Source organism: Hordeum vulgare, chromosome 2H (assembly GCF_904849725.1).
Source record: "Hordeum vulgare subsp. vulgare chromosome 2H, MorexV3_pseudomolecules_assembly, whole genome shotgun sequence".
Lineage (NCBI taxonomy): Eukaryota > Viridiplantae > Streptophyta > Magnoliopsida > Poales > Poaceae > Hordeum > Hordeum vulgare.
Window position 1 is genome coordinate 462,529,931 of NC_058519.1, and position 19,479 is coordinate 462,549,409.

At 43.4% G+C, this 19,479-nt stretch overlaps 2 protein-coding genes and 1 pseudogene across 2 annotated transcripts; 2 read left to right on the top strand and 1 right to left on the bottom strand.

The window, feature by feature from the left end:
• Positions 1–521: 521 nt before the first annotated feature.
• LOC123426663 (protein transport protein Sec24B-like) lies at positions 522–8,397 on the top strand. The gene is made up of 14 exons (XM_045110531.1): positions 522–940; positions 1,013–1,075; positions 1,552–1,605; positions 1,714–1,886; positions 2,007–2,193; positions 2,376–2,521; positions 2,594–2,748; positions 3,462–3,543; positions 3,631–3,746; positions 5,520–5,615; positions 5,948–6,071; positions 7,056–7,324; positions 7,508–7,719; positions 7,930–8,397. Exons 1-14 carry the CDS (start codon positions 607–609, stop codon positions 8,139–8,141), a joined length of 2,223 nt encoding a protein of 740 aa, XP_044966466.1. The 5' UTR covers positions 522–606; the 3' UTR covers positions 8,142–8,397.
• Positions 8,398–8,711: 314 nt separating this feature from the next.
• LOC123426664 (ABC transporter B family member 29, chloroplastic) lies at positions 8,712–12,817 on the bottom strand. Its single transcript, XM_045110532.1, has 10 exons — positions 12,127–12,817; positions 11,776–11,862; positions 11,574–11,681; positions 11,219–11,485; positions 10,660–10,743; positions 10,057–10,273; positions 9,810–9,895; positions 9,394–9,581; positions 9,168–9,297; positions 8,712–9,090 (listed from the first exon to the last, which is right to left on the bottom strand). The coding sequence occupies exons 1-10, from the start codon at positions 12,736–12,738 to the stop codon at positions 8,926–8,928; spliced, it is 1,944 nt and encodes a 647-aa protein (XP_044966467.1). The 5' UTR covers positions 12,739–12,817; the 3' UTR covers positions 8,712–8,925.
• A 2,339-nt stretch (positions 12,818–15,156) lies between these two features.
• Positions 15,157–18,760, top strand: LOC123428201 (annotated as a pseudogene).
• Positions 18,761–19,479: the final 719 nt, after the last annotated feature.

Genomic DNA, 19,479 nt, shown 5'->3' on the forward strand with positions numbered 1-19,479 from the left:
CTCTCTTTCCGGCGTGAGAATGACTTTTCTAGTGGCAGGACAACGAATGTGGGCAAGGAGACGGCGCCAGTATCGACATGGCGACGAAAGGGGAAGTAGCGTTCTGTCGCGCGTGGATCGTATCTGGGCGGGGAAAAGACATTTCTCGCATGACACTAGTGGTCCATGACCATTTTTTCCTTCTGTCGGAGCCCCCAAGTGCCCCGAAAGCGCTGGGTTCGGCCTGGGATCGTCGAACCGAAAAGTTACTCGAACCGGCGGAATTCGACGTCCTAGGAACACGACGCGGGAATTTTTTCGCGAGCGGAGAAAAAGACGTCTTGGGAGGCCTGTTATTGTTGGGGTGCGGCTGAAGATGGTGTGAGAGATGCCCTTGGTGGATAGGAGTAGACTCTGGTCTTAGCAGCACAGTCAACGCTCACCTGGCCTTCGAGACGTACGTTAGCAACTGGACGGTCCTGATCGTCTGCCGCAGGAGAAGAGTTCAACGCAAACCCACACTGCACATACACTTCGAACAGCCGCGCTTCCGTCTCCCCCGTCAGATCTCTCTCACGTCACCTCACCACCCCACCAGATCCACATCCCAAACCGCGCGGCGCAGCAATGGCGGTGCGCCCGAGCCTCGCATACTTCCCTTCCGACAACACGCTCCTCGACTCCTCGGGCCTACCGTGGGGCGTCGCCGTGACACCCTTCTCTTCCACCGACGAGCGCGGCTCCCCTCCGGTCACCGGCGACGAGGGCGACCTCATCCCTCGCTGCACGTCCTGCTTCGCCTACTTCAGCACCCTTTGCTCGCTGCACCGCTGGTCGTGGACGTGCCCCATCTGCTCGGAAGACAACGACCTCTCCGCCGACGCCGCCGCGCGCTACGCGCGCGACGGCAGCCACGACCCGCCCGAGTTACGCTCCGCCTTTGTCGACCTCCTCCTCCCGGGTAGGGCTTCCGCAGTTCCGATCTGGTGCAATGTGGTGCAGTGAGATGACGGACTCGTGTTCTTTTTTCCAGGGGCGGAGGGTGAGGCAGCGGCTGCGACGACGCCCGTGTATGTGGCAGCGGTCGACTTATGCTGTAAGATGTGATGATCTCAAGATTTTTTCGCATTATGGTTCTAGCTTATTTGTTGTACCCTCGCCTTCGTCTCCACACAATAGAGTGATAAATTGACAACGGAAATGGTTGCCTGTGAAGTTTTAAGGTTGCTAAACATGGCAAAACATGAACATCGAATAAGATTTTACCACATAAAAATGAAGAATAAAACAGCCCTAGTTTGGTCCAGTAAGTGATTGGTATGATCACGGAGAATAAAATAGCCCTGGTTTCACTAACATGATGCATGGATTAATGACATCCAAATCCATCCCAATTTAGCTTGAATTCGTCTAGCTAAGATAGGTTCCACCTTTTACGCCTGTTGTCCTGATCATCATATTTCACATTTTCATGAGAATAACCCTATAGTTGTTTGAGACCTTCTGTTTTCTTTTCTTTAGAGCTCACTTGTCAATGTCTTCTCATAATTTATTTCTTCATGTTGTTTTTAGCTTCCGAGGAGTTTTTGGAGCTAGTAAAAAGTGCTCTTCTGGCAGCTCTTGAAGGTGGGATCCACTCACAAGCTTTAGGAGCTAATCTATTTATACAACTCTGTTATTGAAAGGACACACATGCTACACCTATGTGTACACTGATCTATTGATGGCTTGCAGCTCTTTCTCCAGGATCATTATTTGGGATCTTAACGTTTAGCAGCAAGATAGGACTATATGATGTTCAAGGTCCAATACCAATTGTGAAGAACGTTTTTATCCCTCCTGATTCTGACGGCACCTTGCACGTGGACCTTAAAGATGTCATGCCATTTTGTTCATTTTTGGCTCCTGTATGTATATTGTCCTCTTAATTTTAATTCCTTCAATTTCTTGTTCTATCATTTACTCAACCTGTATCCCCAGAGCATTGGTTTTTCCTGTATGTGCTTATGTTAATTTCATCTTAACAGGTTGGCACTTTCAAAGACCGCATTGCTGAAGCACTAGAAACAATTAAACCAATAGCTTCCTGGGAAAGGGCAACAACTGCATCGCAAGTTCAAGATCATGCATTGCATCATACCCGTGGGTTTGGGGTAGCAATGGATGCTCTTGTCAACTACCTAAGTGTGGAAAATGGGACTACCTTTGAACTTGGTATGTGTTTTCTTGCAGGGAACTCGGATGCCTACACTATTATTCTGTTATTTTATTATTTTTTAGTAGAAGATATACATATTCTCTTTAAAAGTTTTATTAGTAGAAAACATACTTATTCTCTTAAAGTACATGGCCTTGCGTTATAATATAATGCATTTTCCTTGTATTTTTTGAAACAGCTAGAATATTTGCATTTTTATCTGGGCCACCGAATTATGGGGCTGGCCAACTAGACGCAAGAAGCAATGGGGACCACAATACTGGTAAAGTGGTGGATTCAAATAATACATTACTCCCGGAAGAGACAAGTTTTTACAAAAATCTGGTAGGTTTCCATAAATATTGATCAATGCATTCTGAGAATATTTTGGGAGGTATCCTGATTGGCATATCACAGGCTGCTAGTGCTGTTCAAGCAGGTGCATGTGTGGACCTTTTCGCGATTACAAATGAATACACAGATCTTACTTCCCTAAAAGTTCTGAGTGTTGAGAGTGGCGGCTCATTGTTTCTGTATTCAAATACAGATGAATCAACACTTCCACAAGATATGTAAGTTCAGTCATCATCTCTGGCTCTGTCCTTTTTTTTTGTTCATCAGTCCAACTGTATCTGCTCAACTAGAATATATCCTAAAGCACTGTTTGGTCTGTGTATGTTATTTGCTTCCTCTTTGTTGGTCAGTCAGATTGATAGGATGACTATGCTCATGCTTTTACATTAGTGTAGCTCAAGAAATTGGTGTGCTTGAACCCCCCATAATGTTGGGATCATATCTATGGACAGTCAGATATATTTAGTGATTTTGTTTGTTATAGTTTGATTTCAATGTGTGATGGCTGTTTATTTAGTCTCCCTGCCAGGGAGTTTGTTAGCCAAGGCTAACTTTGGGGCTTTATTCGGATCTGAATAAGCTTCTTCCTAGTATTCTTTTGTGGGCAACAGGTTTGTTACCCAAGGCTAACTTTGGGGCTTTATTCTACCCTGCTGGGGTGGTGAGATCTGAATAGGCTGTTTATTTAGATCATGTCGACTTGCCTGATGCCAAATAGTCTAATAAATTATCTGACTGTCTGTACTGTAAATTAAGCAGACTGGGTTTGATGTAGGTGGATGCCTGGTACATGGTAAATACAATCTATACTCGAATGTACGTGCAGAATGTCAAAATATGGTCCACATGTCGTTCACATGCTTTGAGCCATTGATTACAATATAGCTGTGAAGCAGTAATATGCATCTATCCACCGTTTTTTACTTTTCAGATACAAAATGCTAAACCGTCCATATGCCTTTGGATGTGTGCTGCGGTTGAGAACATCTCCAGAGATCAAGATTGCTGATTCTGTAAGTACTCTGAGAGATATACAAATTTACCAAGTGAACCTTTTTATATGTTCCTTCAGCTGATATTGTTTAATTCATGTCCAACAGTATGGTCATTTCTTTCCAGATCCTCAATACATGCATGTTCAGCATATAAATTGCTGTGATTCGTTTGCTAGCTACACTTACGACTTTGAGTTTGAAAAAGATTCTCAGTTTTCCAGGTAAAAGTTCATGCTGTTTCTAACTTTTGTAGATTATGTGCTTTACATGTGTTAATATTTGATAAACTTGAACTAACTAGCAGCAATGTGGCACTTTCCTTCTTTGCTCTGACAAATTGAAAGTTCAGATTTCTGCGGTTCAAAGAAATAACCAAATAGGAAACTCTATCATCCATTTGCAGTGTTGGGCCTTGCTAGTAATTATGCCAATTCGTAGCCAGATCTTTGTGTCAGACATTTGTTTCTTCCCTACAGATAGGGTGACATTTTTTGTGGTCAGCACTGAATGAGTATGTGCGGCTAGGGCTGAAAACCCCAGGTGCAGGGGATAGTGATAGGACATGTTAAGCAAGCAAAACAATTGTTCTAATTCTATGCTTGATTTGTTCAGCACGTTGCCACCCCATTACATAGAGTGTTTGCCTTACACACTTACTGAAATCGATAAGCCCGCAATGAGTCTTAGTCTGTTGGGACACAAACTGGACAGTAGTGAACTAGTGATCCCTCTTATCAGTAGTAGGTTGGGAAAATTACTTACACTACGAGCCCTTATGTAGTTTATATGCATCACTAATCTGTAGCACACGAGGGATCTTCTTTACGTCCCACAAGAAATGATGGGATCTTCTTTACGGTACCATAGGAAGAGATTTACGATGCATTTGCAAGTTCTTCTCCTTGTCTGGTCGTCCTTCTCAGCTATCTTGGTTCTGGTTATTTAGATGTCTCCTTCTAATCAATATGTGCTTCTTTTTAACCTGTATGCCAAATTAATCTGAGGCTTTCTTTTTCTATTGCTTATGTCTAGTTAATCCTAGCCGTTCCTTTCCTACTTCTAAATATAATAGATATTTGTAGAACGAAACACGCTAGGATGGGCTCAGCCATTACTAAGAGAAGGAAAAAACTCGACAAACTGTACCATTCATTGTCAAAAGGAAAAAAATTAGAATTTTCAGCATTGAGTCTAACACCACACCCCCCCCCCCCCTTGAACCTATCATCTTTTAGATATTCCAACTCAATTTCCAATTATGTCTAGTATTTGCTCTTGAAAAGACTAAAAAAGCGCACAATGTATGAGCATGCTATCTACCAGGGATCTTGATAACTATGCTATAGACGGAGAAAACCCGACAAACTATACCATTCATTGTCAAGAGGGAAAAGAACTAGAATTTTCAGCATTAAATCTAACCACCCCTTTTATTTCTATGAACCTATCATCTTTTAGATGTTTCAACCTAATTCTCAGTTAGAATGTTTGGGTTTTTCTCTTAAAAAGACTAAGAAAGTACACAATGTATAAGCATGTTATCTACCAGGGATTTTAATAACTACTCGTATGTTATACAAATACAAAAAAGGATTCAACTACCTCTGGTTGGTTACACATGGCCCCATTGTATTTTAAGTAACTTTGACCACCGATTTAACAGGAAAATATGCTATATTCCATAAAAAGTAACTGTTGGAAACATCTTTCAAATGCAATTTACAGATCATTTTCTTATTTAAATCACTGGCCAAAGTTATACTCTAAACACTAGGGGGGCCTGTATACCCGACTAGAGAGTAAATCATAAGATACATTCAACTGTTGATTGAGACCGATCTTTGAGTATGTCTTTTAGTAACAAATGTAACAGCTTCCATGCCTAAACAAAGGAACTGTAACTACAACATGATCAGTATAAAATCTTTAGCCAAACAGTTTTGGCTGTGTATATTATCTCCTAAACCCTTACAACATGATGTTTGCAACTGCAGGAAGTCAAGGCCTCCTATTCTCCAAATTGCATTTAAGTACACGATGATTGTACACCACGGTGATACATCAGATGATGTTTCAAATTCTGTTAGTAGGTAAATTTCTTATCAACTGTCAGAGATTTGTGAATACTGAGTAGTATGTTACATTGTTACTGTTTGCTCTTATAAGTTAAGTATATTTGATATGCCATTCCTCTGGTGTCAATAATTTTAAGCATACTGACAATTGTCCTTATGTGTGAGCTGTCCAAGTTATTTTTTTATGATCCTGTGATATACTGGCTTGCAAGTTAATTACTTGCTTGATAATGTTTGTCTAATTGTCAATTTGATATCGTCAACTTTGCAGATGTTCCATGCTAGCAGCAGTTTTATACACATTTTTATCTATATTTTGTAACTTATTAAAAATGCACCTTGTCCAGATCTAAGTTCTCATTGCAAAGGCGGCTAAGGGTGCGGACTATCCAATACAACACAACTGCTAATATCTGGGACCTGTATGACTTTGTTGACCCAGATGTGGTATTGACGATACTTGTACACCAGGTACAACCTCAGTTTTACATACATTTGTGTTATACTCCCTCCGTCCGAAAATAAGTGTCTTAAACTTAATACAACTTTGTACTAGCTCTATTACAAAGTTGAGACAGTTATTTTGGGACGGAGGGAGTACAATTTTAATGGATAAACTGTTTGTCGTAAGCACAAAGGCTGTTAGCTGTACGACTATAGCATCTTACTACATCAATTAATTGCCACTACAAGAAACTTATAGCAATCAAATGTTGCCAAAGCCTCTGTAGGACTATAACATCTTACTACATCAATTAACTGCAACTCTACAAGAAAATTAGGGTAGGAACTTTGTCTGGGATGCAGCTGGTGACAAGCTTAGCGTTTCTGTATTTTACTTAAACATTCATTGAAGAAATTTATTTGAATATTCATCTAATGGTTTTATTTGAATGTTCGTCAACAGTTTTCTATCTTAACATCATTACAAAGATTGATATGATTCCACCCTTCTAGGCTTAGGAACTATTAGGTCCCTATTTTGGCAGGGCTGGTTTATCTTGTTCCCTGCAATCTGAAGCTAGGTTTACTCTGGCTGTCTGGCACTAGTTTCCGCCTTTCTGATTTATTGAAGCTGATCCAACCCAACAGGTTTCGAATTCTAGGTTTCCAAAATGCTCTCAGGACTCTGTTATATGGAAGAAGAGAAGCTAAATTTGACTGCAGTCATTGTATGTTAATCTATTAATTCACCATAAGGAATCCTAGTCTAGCTTAAATCCTTATCTGAATCAGCTTCTTTACTGAATACGGTTCTGCAGGGAGGTAATATATATTGTAGTTTTGGCATTCTGTGGTATTTTTGTTATAAATGCTAAGCTTGGTGACCGTAAAAACAGTAGAGAATGTTCATGATCTTCAAACCTAATGATATTTCTAGACTCGAATAAAACAAAAGCTATCACCGAGGATCGAGCAGAAAATCATTTGATACTGAAAAAGTTCATTTTCCAGGTTATTTTGGCTTCCTTAAGTGATGTGGTAGAAGCAAGGCTATGGCTCCATGATTGGTTGGCAATTTTCATTGCCCAGTACAACAAGGCATACAAGAGCGTCAGATCTGCTGATTCTGGAGTTTCTGATATTGACGTTAATTTTTCGAACTGCTCACAGTTGCAGCCTCTGGCACGGCTTGTGTTTGCATTTCTAGTAAGCCCCTTGCTTCAAGTTCAGGATGAACATATTCATCCAGATTACCAGACATATTTGCAGTGCCTCTTCAGGTAAAGTATATATTTTACTACCATGCAGTTCCTGAAGTTCTCAGGAAGAAACGGCAAAATTCCACAAGTTTCCTGCCCGCATCTTTTTTTTTTTAACAAAATCCAGAATACTCTGCTATAGTTTATTTGAGCTACGCAAGTACGGCTTATAATAACGTTCAACATTATTATTTTTCTTTACAGTGTACTGGAACCGGCTTCTCTTCGGCAAGCTATATGTCCTACACTGAGTTCGTACTCCTCTCCTGATATAGAAGCAGAAGTGCATCAGTCGCTAAGTCGCAGTGTATTCACCAGTGAGAGACCAATATTCCTTCTTGACGCTTACACTGACCTTTTGGTGTATTACTTGCCTACAGCCAGCCCTTCAATTCCCTTTCCTCCTCCACGTGACTGTGAGTCCAGCACCATCTTTTCTCATGTGCCGCTTAGTTGTCGTGAGATTTCCACGTTTCCTCCCTAAATCGTACTAGTTCTATTCTTATGGCTTTGTAATTTTTGCACACATATTAAAGGCCTCAATTACATAAGAACGGATGTAGTAGTATGTATGGTTACGGTTGTTTCAGCCGATGCATATGCTAACACTGAACTTACATCTGTAGGTCTGTTGAGATCAACGATCGATAGGTTGAAGCAAGAAAGGACCTTAACTCCCAGGCTTGCTTTTATTCATGGTGCGCATGATGATACAACAACATTTGAGAAATACCTGATTGAGGATCGGGCTCTGGATGGTACTCTGCTGGATAGCTCTACAGGTTTCAGATCATTCCTTGAGGAGGTTAGAAGCAGAGTAACTGAGTTTGGAATATAGAGGCCTGTCTAAGCTGTTCAATATGCAAGATGGATGATTGTGGCCATCCTGGGCCTTTTGGCTAGGACCCGTTGTGTTGCTTAGCTTACTTTTGTGGTTGCCAGGGGCACTCCATTGGTATGATATGAAACCAGAATGCGTACCTGGAGTTCATAGTCCATGTTGAATATTCATGTCTTGAACATGAGTGTAATTTGTACATTGCCCAAACACACTTTGGTGACGATTTTGCTTTGTATGCTATTACTTGTTATAATGTTTGTGCACTTGCTTTTTTGTATAGAAAAGTAAATATTGCCCACTTTATCATGAAACACAGGACTATGTTGAGATTACCAGCTTGCCATTAGGCATATGCACTTAGCAGAGAGCAACACAGCACACGATTTACTTTTGTGTAGCTGTGTGCCTGTGTAGTTGCTGCAGGCATATGCATTATTTTGTACTTGTAGCTGTGTGCCTGTGTAGTTGCTGCTGTAGTTGACATTATAACAACAACAACAACAAAGCCTTTCAGTCCCAAACAATTTGAGGGGTAGGCTAGAGTTGAAACACCTAATATCTCAAAACTAAGTCAAATCTAGTCATTTTATATCATTAATTTGCCGATTCTCTCTTTTGTGTCACTTAGTTTGGTACCTGATTCTGACATTCAGCGATTTAGAAGCCCAAATCAAGGCACAGAGCACAACTGAAAGCAGTGCATGAGCTTATTACAAGGGAGCTTTCCTTGACGTCCGCATTGCAGTGCCAAGCCAAACAATCCACCTTTTCCCTCGTAGTCTCAAGCCTCTCCTAGTTCTCGACTCAGGACATCTGGTGGTGAACCGAAGCGGCCATCTCGAGACAAGAAAGCCGACCTTGTGATCGTTTGCACTTCACCGCCCTCTAGTAAAACAATTCTATCAGCCATCAGGATCATTTCCAGCCGATGAGCAATGATGACAACCTGAAAATGTGTGAAATCGTGAAAAAGGATAGGCATAGAAACCTATGGAGAACGATAGTACTGCATACACCACTTACCGTGTGCTTTGCCATCAGATTCATCAGTGCTTCTTTGAGTAGCAGCTCAGACCTGCTATCTAAAGCAGACGTTGCTTCATCCAGTACCAGTATGGAAGAGTTCTGGTAGATTGCCCTCGCGATAGATAACCTGAGGATTGAAAATACGATGGTGTTGGCTTTTATGAAACATCGAAACCAATTCTGTCAAAAAAGTTGCCAGACATGGTGCTACGGAGAATTTTACCTTTGTTTTTGCCCTCCACTTAAGCTAGAACCTCTCTGTCCGACATACGAGTCATATCCCTCTGGCAATATCTTAATGAACTCATCGGCATTGGCAATCTTAGCAGCATTCTCAACTTTTCTCATATTAATATCTCCCGCAGGGTCACCATACGCAATATTTTCAGCAATTGTACCGGAAAATAACATCTATGAAATAAGAAGAAATGAACATGCATGAAAACAATGGCAGCGCAAAATGTGTTTAGTCCAACATGCAGAAATATTAAGCTATGTGTGAGTTGGAAGTTGAGATACCACCAAAGCAGGGTTCCATCAAGAGTAGCAAATGAAAGATGACAAAAATCCGAACATCCCAAATGAGATGCTTTGAAAACGCAATGACACAAAAGGAAATGATACACCATAGGTACTAACCGGATCCTGTGAAACAAACGCAATATGTGTTCTCAAGCACTGTAGCTGAATGTCTTGAATGTCATGGTTGTCCAGAGCTATATATCCTAAAGGTAAGTTCATGGATAGCCATTTTACAAGATAATCATGAAGTTAGGATAACCAAGAAAACGGGAATTCAAGATACCAAATTTGAGCTAAAAGGCCGAAACATGTAAGACTGTTTACAGATTGTGCACCAATATACTACTGATGTTCAGTTCAATACCACTTTGTGGATGATAAAGCCGGAGGAGTAATTTGGCAAGAGTGGTTTTCCCTCCACCAGATGGTCCGACAATAGCAATAGTTTCTCCTGCTCTGATATGAAGATTCACACCATCTACTATTGGTGGCATACCGGCAACATATCTAAATGTAACATCATGGAACTTAATATCTCCCTTAACAGAATTTAAATGAACTGCACTTGGTTTATCCCTCACCTACAGCACACAAAAGCAGCATGGATTTATGAGTTGTGACTTATGATAGAAAATTTCCTTGATAGCAGTAATTCAAATCCAAGAACAAGAACATACCACCAAAAAAATATACGTTCTTAAAGGCATATGCTATGGAATTCGTTTCTCACACAACCAAACATACTTCTTTTACCTTCAAGCAGCTTTTCACTAGCAAAACATAACTAAGACCCCGCGATCATCCAAACCAGAAGAAAATTACTTTAAGAATGTTGCATTTCTCGAAAATTACAAATATACTACATACTAACATACATAAGAAACCTCTGATGAAAAAGTAATGATTTGTTCGATGATCTTCTCACAAATTTAATAAAATACAGTCCTTAACAACAGACGGTGATTACCTCAGGGATGAACCTTGTTAGATCAAATATGCGTTCTAATGCTGGTTCTCCTTGCTTATATTCATTATATGCCTTGCCAAAATCCTATGCATGGAATAGATTCTTGTGAGAACCAAATCAAGAGTGTTGGAAGGAAGTGGTGCATGACAACATGCAATAAGAAGTGATGATACAAAGCATACTCTGAAAATCTAAAAAAAATATGTCAATAAGCAAAATGAAACTCCCGAAAGAGAATGTTAATAATATCAAGTAGGCACAACCGCACAAGGGTAAGTTTATTATCATACTTACACTTATCATAAAAACTTAATGATATTTGCTTCTATACTGCATGCATCCCGTCAAATGTAAAAGAATAAGTGCACGTATTTTTTTTCTTCAGAGGACAAATGATTATTTAGTTGGACCCCAAATTCAATGAACATTATCAATCCTAAGGATATTAATACAAATTCCAAATGTTTTATACACTTAACATTCATGCAGGGGAAATAAGCGCGAGACAGCACTATGGTAAGAATTGACAACTGTATATGCTCAATAGCGAGTGTGATACCTGAATAGGCTCAACAAAAAGAGCAAGTGCTGTTAGGAAAGAAAGAAACCCCTCGGGATCAAATGTGGTTCCAGAAACTGCTACTGAACCAGCACAAAGCACTACCAGGCCTGCAATGTATGTAGTACGAACAGCTTGAGGTATGAGAGCTTTCATCTTCTTCTTACCCAAATTATTCTTCAGATCAAGAAAAGCCAACTCATGGAATCGTAACATCTCTTTGTGCTCCCCATTATTTACCTTCACAGTGAGCATCGATGGAAGTACCTACAAAGGGCATTCAAGTAAACAACAATCCGTGCATGGCTGTATATGTTTGTTATACATGAACTAATTGAGTGCTACTAAACCAGACATCATTGAGATAGGCTGCAAGCATGGCGAGGCTAAGATGCGCCTGCTTGGATATTTGACGGAGTCTTTCACCAAGCTTTGCAATGACTATGGACATGCATGGAATTACCTATCCATGTAATGTAGAGTGAAAATTAAACAGGGCACACATAACTATATATAATTGACCATGAAAGATCAGCCCAGATTATGAGATTTGTTACCATTGCTGCAACTAATGAGAGCTGAGGATTTATTGCCACCATTTGAGTACCCATTGCTATCAACTGCAAGCTTGTCGGCACAATTGTCTGCATGAAAAATAGTAATAAAAGTTAGCATGGCATAGTAACCGGTGCGATAATTTTCAGCACCAGTAGAAATGCAGAATAGAAGGCAGTAAACTGGAGTAAAACGATCCACTACTCCAAGGCTATCAAGTACGAGCAACGATCAAGCAAAGAGAGAGGATTTCCATAATCAGCAATTATACTGATTGCCAAGGAAGCATTTCCCCAAACAGCTTTCGTCCATTTTATCAAACGCATGTCTCTAGCAGGGTGCAAGAACCTCACATTGAGAACAGAGTACACAGCGTCCGCAACGTCGTCCGCCTCATCCGTGATCCGGTGCGCGATGTCTCCTGGGGCCATCCCTTCTCTGCCATCGAAAAACGCGAGGTCACGCGCGAGCAAACGCTCGAAGGCGCGCCCCCGCAGGCGCGCCACCGCCCGCAGCGCCGCCTCCCAGAGCAACGCCTGCTGCACGTACGCCGCGGCCGCGCGCGCGGAGGCGAGAGCCGCGAGCGCGACGACGCCTCTCGAAACCTCCGCCGACACGCCCCCGCCCGCGCCGGCGGCCAGAGCGCGAGGAAGGCGCCCCGCGGCGGGCACCGTGCGCGAGAGGCAGTACACGGCGGCGGCGGCGCACGCCCACCCCTTCGCGATGGCCCGCCACTCCGCGGCGACGTAGGGGAGAACCTCAGAGAGCGGATACGGCGGGGCCGAGCAGTCGTCTTTGGTGGCCCGCACGCGGAGGCGGATGGAGCACGCGGTCGTTGCGGTTAGAGCTAGGGCTCGGGGTTGCGATATAGCTCTGCTGCTTCGCAGTGAGATGCTTGGGACGAATGCTCGGGATTGCGAGGAGAAGGTTGGAGGAGGTGCAGGGTTCGCCATCGCCATGGCCATAGTCCATGCCGATATCGAGCCGCGGCGGCGCTGTGCGCTATGAAGGCCTGGAACGTGATGCGAAATGTGCGGGAAGAAGAGGCTCTCTTATGCGGGACGAACTGAACCTGAATCCCAGAAATTATGTTTTCACTTCTTTTTTTTTGAACACCACATTTTCTTTTTTGTTCATTTGATGTTTTCCAGATTTTGAAATGACACACTGTTTATTGACTAGCACGAAACTGGAGGAAGGGGCGATAGCTGTCCAAGAAGTGGCAAGCGAGGACGGGAGATTTGTTCTAAACTTCGTGGCTGAAGGAGACCGACGCTTTGTGCTCAAGGCGCAGCCGTGGCACTATAGGCGGGACGGGGTCATCTTTGCCGAGTTCGATGGCAAAGGCGATCCCGCAGAAGTTGATCTGGGTGTCATGGCCATTTGGGACCAGATACGCGATCTCCCCTTCAAGCTCAAGACTGAAAGTATGGGTCGGATGCTCGGGGATCAATTGGGGGAGGTGCTAGAGGTCTCTCATCGCAATCACATCATTGTTGAAAAATTCTTGCGTGTGCATATCGAGATTTTGCTTCATGAGCCCCTTAAGACCTCTGTAGGCTTTACTCCTTTGGGTAGTTCTAAACAGCTGAAGTTTGATGTGCGCTACGAGAAACTTCCATTGTATTGTGAGTGTTGTGGGTTGGTAGGGCATACCTCTGAGAGATTTTGTAACATCCCTAGTGAGAAAAGAGTTCCTAGCTACCCAAAAAATCTTAGTGTAGAAGCTTACTGGAAGAGTCAAGGCACAAGCAAGAGAGCTGTAAAATTTGGGAATTTTCCTCGAGGTGATATGATCCCAAAGGAAGGAACTGAAGGCAGTATTTCTGATGGTATTGTTGTCAAGGTGACTACGGCGGTGAGGGGCCTTAAAGTGGCTGATAAAGCCCCTGCTCCTCCAGCCAAGATGGATGCTTCGACGGAGGCAATGGTGGCTGCGCCTAATAAAGCATCAACTGCTTCAGTGGGGGCTAAGTTTTCAGCTCAGGCTGATCCCAAGCTTGGCCAGGAGGGCCGGGTTGGGGGTAGCCGTCGCTGAACATGGGTGTTGCTGTTTTTGGCCACCTGGAGCGTCACCTGACCCAATCTGTACCGGCCGGGACATGCCAGGAGGGTGTGGATCAGTTGGAGAGATGCTCAGCTGGAATAGGTTACTCTCGCCAGGACCCAAAAATGGATGTTGTTGCTAATAAGCAGCTCCTATTCCAGCCAGGGGTCTTGGAAGCGCTCTCTGGAGCTGTGGCTGCACGTCTGGCTTCACCTGGAGAAGGAAACGCTAATGCAAATCTCTGTTTCACGTTTAATGCTAACAAGAATGCCACACAAAATCTTCGTGGAAAGAAGGGGAAGAAAGATAGAAAATACAGGGAGGTTAACAAAGGTGGGGAGGCACGTGCTAAGGTCCTGGGTAACAAAAGGAAACTTTTTACTCATGTCCAACCTACTGGTAGTGAGGTAGAATTTTCTTTTGAGAAGTCTCTGGATGGGTATGAACGCATGTTGTATGGTGATGTTACTGTCTCCTCTAAGCGGGTGTGCATGGGCAGAGTGGAAGTTGTGAAGGATGGAGAGGGTGTTGTTTCACATGTTGCTAAGGAGATAGAGGAGGAGGATGAAGAGTACGTGCATAAAGGGGCAGAATCTGTTGATGAAGAGAAAGAACACTATGGCACATCGGCGGCCTCCGAGGAGGAGGACCGCCGGGCCAAATGAAAATCCTAGGATGGAACTGTCGTGGTATGCTCTCAAACACGGCAGTTCGCGAGCTTTTGGTCCTCCAAGGGCGTATCAAGGCAGAGCTTATTTTTCTTTCAGAGTCGCATTTGAATAAATGTAAAGCCGATGAGCTGCGTCGTGTCTTAAATTTTGATTCTATGTATGTAGTCGAGAGTGATGGTCGGGCCGGTGGCCTTGTTTTATTTTACCATAAGATTAATAAAGTTGTGTTGAACTACGCATCACCTCATTTTATTGATGTTTTGTTCATGCATGAGAATACTGTACAGTGGCGTTTTACAGGGTTCTATGGTTACCCCAATTGGAATGATCGAGTCCTATTCTGGGATGAGATCCGTCATTTGCATAGTAAAGGGGACCACCCGTGGCTTGTCATGGGTGATTTTAATGAAATATTATTTTCTTCAGAAAAGGAAGGTGGTAATGCGAGACCAAACACAATGATGAGAGCCTTTCGTGAGTGCTTAATGGACTGCGGTTTAGAGGATTTAGGCTATATTGGTGATCCTTTTACATGGAGTAGAGGTGAAATTAGAGAGCGTCTTGATCGGGTTGTTTGCAATATCAGGTGGGCAAACAAATTCCCGAGAGCGGTGATTATCAACGAAGAACACATTCACTCTGACCATCGTCCTTTGGTCTTGGACATGGCGTATATGGATGAAAATTTGTTCAAACGTCCAGAGGGGAGAGTGAGACAATTTGAAGCAAAATGGCTGAAGGAAGACACAATTTTTGAGATAGTGAAAACGTCCTGGGAAAAAGCAAAGGTTGCTGGCATTGGACCATCTCTTGCCGATCGCACCCGAGCCGTGCATGCTGATCTGCACACTTGGGACCGGGAAAATCTTAAAGGGCCGAAACGGAGAATTAATAAATTAAAAAAGGAACTAGAGAAAGTGAGGCGTGGTCCGTTATGCGCAGAATCGCTGGCACGACAGAAGGAAATCATAGTTCTCATCGAGAATTTGTTGGATCAAGAGGAAATTTTCTGGCTACAGAGAGGTCGAGCAAATTGGCTGATGCATGGGGACCGTAACACCTTCTTTTTCCACAACGCCGCAACGGTCCGGAAAAAAAGAAATAATATCAAGCAACTTCTGGATGATTCTGGAATTTGGAGGAGAGAGGGCGAACTAAAAATTCACATTACAGATTATTTTTCAAATCTTTTCACCTCAGAGATTGTGCATCCGGATCAAGAAGTTTTATCTCTCATTCGCAGAAGAGTATCTTCGGACATGAACAACGTTCTCTTGGCCCCTTATACCGCGGAAGATGTTCGTAAGACTCTGTTCGATATTGGGGATTTAAAGGCTCCTGGACCAGATGGTCTCCATGCTATATTCTACAAAAGATTTTGGCCTATGCTGGGAGAAGACCTAGTTCAAGAGATCTTGCAAGCTATTAACACATCCACTATCCCAGACGGATGGAATGACACGGCGATTGTGCTGATTCCTAAGGTTAACGCGCCTGAGAGGGTGACCCAATTTAGGCCAATCAGTCTTTGTAATGTGGTCTATAAGATTATTGCCAAAATGGTGGCGTCTAGGCTGAAGGCTCTTCTTCCTGAGATTATTAGTCCTACGCAGAGTGCCTTTGTGCCTGGTAGACTGATAACAGATAACATTCTAGTGGCTTATGAATGTTTTCACACAATTAAAAATAGAAGAGAAGGCAAATAAGGGTTATGTGCAATTAAGCTGGATATGCATAAAGCGTATGACAGAGTTGAATGGACTTTCCGAAGGGAATTATGTTGAGGTTAGGCTTCCATCAGAACTAGGTTAACTTCATTATGCAATGTGTATCAACTGTCAAATGTAAGGTACGTATTAATGGGGACGAGAGTGAGAGCTTTACACCGACAAGGGGTTTGAGGCAGGGGGATCTGTTGTCACCTTATCTGTTCCTGTTATGCACTGAAGGTTTGAATGCATTACTTACACACGCTGAGGAAAGTGAACATATAGTGGGAGTGAAAGTATGTAGAGATGCCCCATCCGCCACAAACCTACTCTTTGCGGATGATTCGTTAATTCTTATGAAGGTCAATAATGAGAGTGCGATAGCTCTCAAAACAGTACTAGATTCATACTGTGCGGCTTTGGGACATTGGTTAGCGCAGATAAATCTAGCATCTTCTTTAGTCCTAATACGAAGGTGGAAGTCAGAGTACAAGTGTGTACGACTCTGAATATCTGGACTGAGGCCCTAAATGATAAATATCTGGGATTGCCAGCACATGTGGGATTAGACAAAACAGAATGTTTCCAATTTCTGGTCGAGAGAATTATTAAAAGAATTAGTGGTTGGAAGGAAAAACTTCTCTCTGTTGGAGGAAAGGAGATCCTGCTCAAAGCTGTTGTCCAAGCCATACCCACTTATGCAATGTCGGTCTTTAAAATTCCTAAAAAAAATTGTAAAGGAATTATTGACGCGATATCGCATTTCTGGTGGAGAGACGAGGAAAACCAGAGAAGGATGCATTGGATGGCCTGGTGGAAGATGTGTGTTCCGAAAGATGAAGGAGGGATGGTTTTTCGTGATATTCACTGTTTTAACTTAGCAATGCTCGCGAAACAGGCGTGGCGTCTCCTTGACAGCCCTGATTCTTTATGTGCTACTATCCTAAGGGCCAAATATTATCCTGATGGTGACCTCATGAATACTAACTTAAGGAAAGGGTCTTCCTTTACGTGGCAGAGTATTATAGCCGGGGTGAATACTCTAAAAAATGGTTATATCTGGCGTGTGGGGAATGGACAAAGTATAAGAATCTGGGATGACGCTTGGATCCCGAATTGTGCTAATAGGAAAGTAGTAACACCAAAGGGTAGAATCCTGCTCTCTAAAGTGGTTGACCTAATTGACCCTATTACAAATAGTTGGGACGAAGACCTTATTACACACATATTGTGCCCTATTGATGCGCACAGAATTCTCTCAATTCCATTGCCACTAAATGATATGCCAGACTTTATTGCGTGGAGCTATACGAAGAATGGTATGTTCTGAGTTAAATCTACATATTTTTTAGAATGGAACCATCAACATGAAGGTAAGTTAAGACATGCCAATGGGATGGGTCGTTCAACGGTAAATCCTACTTGGGAAAAGATCTGGAAATTATCTTGCCCGGCAAAGGTTAAGATTTTCATCTGGCATACACTACATGGCACTCTTCCTTGCGTGCTACGTTTGCAGATAGGCATATGAAAGTTTCACCAATCTGTGCTCGGTGTTCTGAGGGTCTTGAAGATACTAAGCATTTGCTATTTTAGTGCTCTAAAGCACATGAAGTTTGGAAGAGATTAGGAATGGATGATATTATTGAGAAAGCTTGTGAGATTGATAGGGCTGGTGAGGCCGTATTGGAATATTTACTGCTTTTACCTGACCAAGAATTGAGGATTATGGGACGCCATAACGTTCGTGAAATGATAGCAATTTCTGCATGGTATTTATGGTGGGAAAGGCGAAAACTGGTGCATAACGAGAATACTCAGAATGTGCATATGATATCTATGGGTATATTGGCTCTAACAACAAATTTTGTCAATGCATCATCCCCAAAGGCATCCATTAGAAAAGAGGGATGGTCCCATCCACCTAGGGGTTTTGTAAAACTTAACGTCGATGCTTCTTTTGATCATGATCTGTTACGGGGTACGATGGGGGCAGTTCTTCGAGATGGCAAAGGAAATTTCATTGCAGGGGGTAATAGCAAGATTGACCACTGCTCGGATGTATTGATGGCTGAAGCAATGGCTCTCAGATTTGGTCTAACTCTAGCGCAAAAGGTGGGATGTAATCGTCTTATTATCAACTCGGACAATATGGAGGTTATTGAGACAATGAAGGAAGGAGGACGATCTGCGGAGCGGCGGCGGCAATTTTTGATGATTGTTTCCATTTTGCTTGTGATTTTGTTGCTAGTAGATTCGAACATTGTAATAGAGAGGCTAACAAAGTAGCTCATGAATTTGCTAGATTAGCTAAATTTTCTAGGGCTTCTGACTGGTTTGATGAACCACCAGATGAAGTTGTATCGATTCTTTTATTGGGGGCTGCTACGCATCCGTCGTGTGATGTTTAGAAAATATCATCCACCTTGATAGCCGTCCGATCCGCGCGCGACGCTTCGGATGGACACCCTATAATTCCTGAAACAATGCCCCAGTTTCTGAAACAATCGCTTTGTTGCAGGTTTTTTTTCTTCGCGCGCGCTTCGTGGGCACCGAGTAATTCCTCGGACAACGCTCGAGTTTCTGAAACAATCGCTTTGTTGCAGAAACTCCATCTTCTTCCTTCAGACGAAAAACAGAGGGAGGTATGGAGTTGTGGAGGAAGCACAACCATGGCAGCCATGCTTGATTCCCAAGCTCCATGGCTGGCGGAGGGATCGATCCAGATCCGGTCTGGCGCGGGGAGGCAGGGCCGACGCGGGTCGGCCGGCGGCAGGAACGCGACGGCGATGGCTGGGGGCTCCGGCGCCGGTGGCTGGGGCTCCGGTGGCGCCAGGATCGGCCGGCGGCGGCGCACCACGGCGGGGCATGCGGGACCGTGCTCGAGCAGCGCTCGAGAGGAGGAGGGAGCCGGCGGCTCGCTCGGGCAGAGGCTCGGGAGGCTCCAGGCGGCGGGGAGGTGCAGGCGCGGTGGCCCTGCTCCGGCGAGGCCAGCCGGTGCACGCGATGGCAAGCGGCGGCGCGGTCTCGGGCAGGGACGCTCGAGAGGAGCTGCAGGAAACTGTTCCTGAAACAACAACATTGTTTCATAAAAACGGTCACAGCTTACGCAGATCGGACGGTCGCCGAGCCGGCGGACGAGACAGCGCGATCGGCCAGTTGAACACAATCTTTTCCCTTCTTTTAAACGATGTTTTGATTATATTTAATGAATAAAGATATTGTTTTCCTCAAAAAAAAGGAAGGAGAACGTTCTTTTTTTTTCCGAGAACACCTCGA

Coding starts and splice junctions, on each gene's coding strand:
- LOC123426663 (XM_045110531.1), top strand. CDS start 607: ATGGCGGTGCGCCCGAGCCTCGCATACTTCCCTTCCGACAACACGCTC. Junction 2,749..3,461: donor TCAACACTTCCACAAGATAT/GTAAGTTCAGTC, acceptor TTTACTTTTCAG/ATACAAAATGCTAAACCGTC. Junction 7,325..7,507: donor TATTTGCAGTGCCTCTTCAG/GTAAAGTATATA, acceptor TTTTCTTTACAG/TGTACTGGAACCGGCTTCTC.
- LOC123426664 (XM_045110532.1), bottom strand. CDS start 12,738: ATGGCCATGGCGATGGCGAACCCTGCACCTCCTCCAACCTTCTCCTCG. Junction 10,274..10,659: donor TAACAAGGTTCATCCCTGAG/GTAATCACCGTC, acceptor TGTGTGCTGTAG/GTGAGGGATAAACCAAGTGC. Junction 9,298..9,393: donor AGTGGAGGGCAAAAACAAAG/GTAAAATTCTCC, acceptor TTCAATCCTCAG/GTTATCTATCGCGAGGGCAA.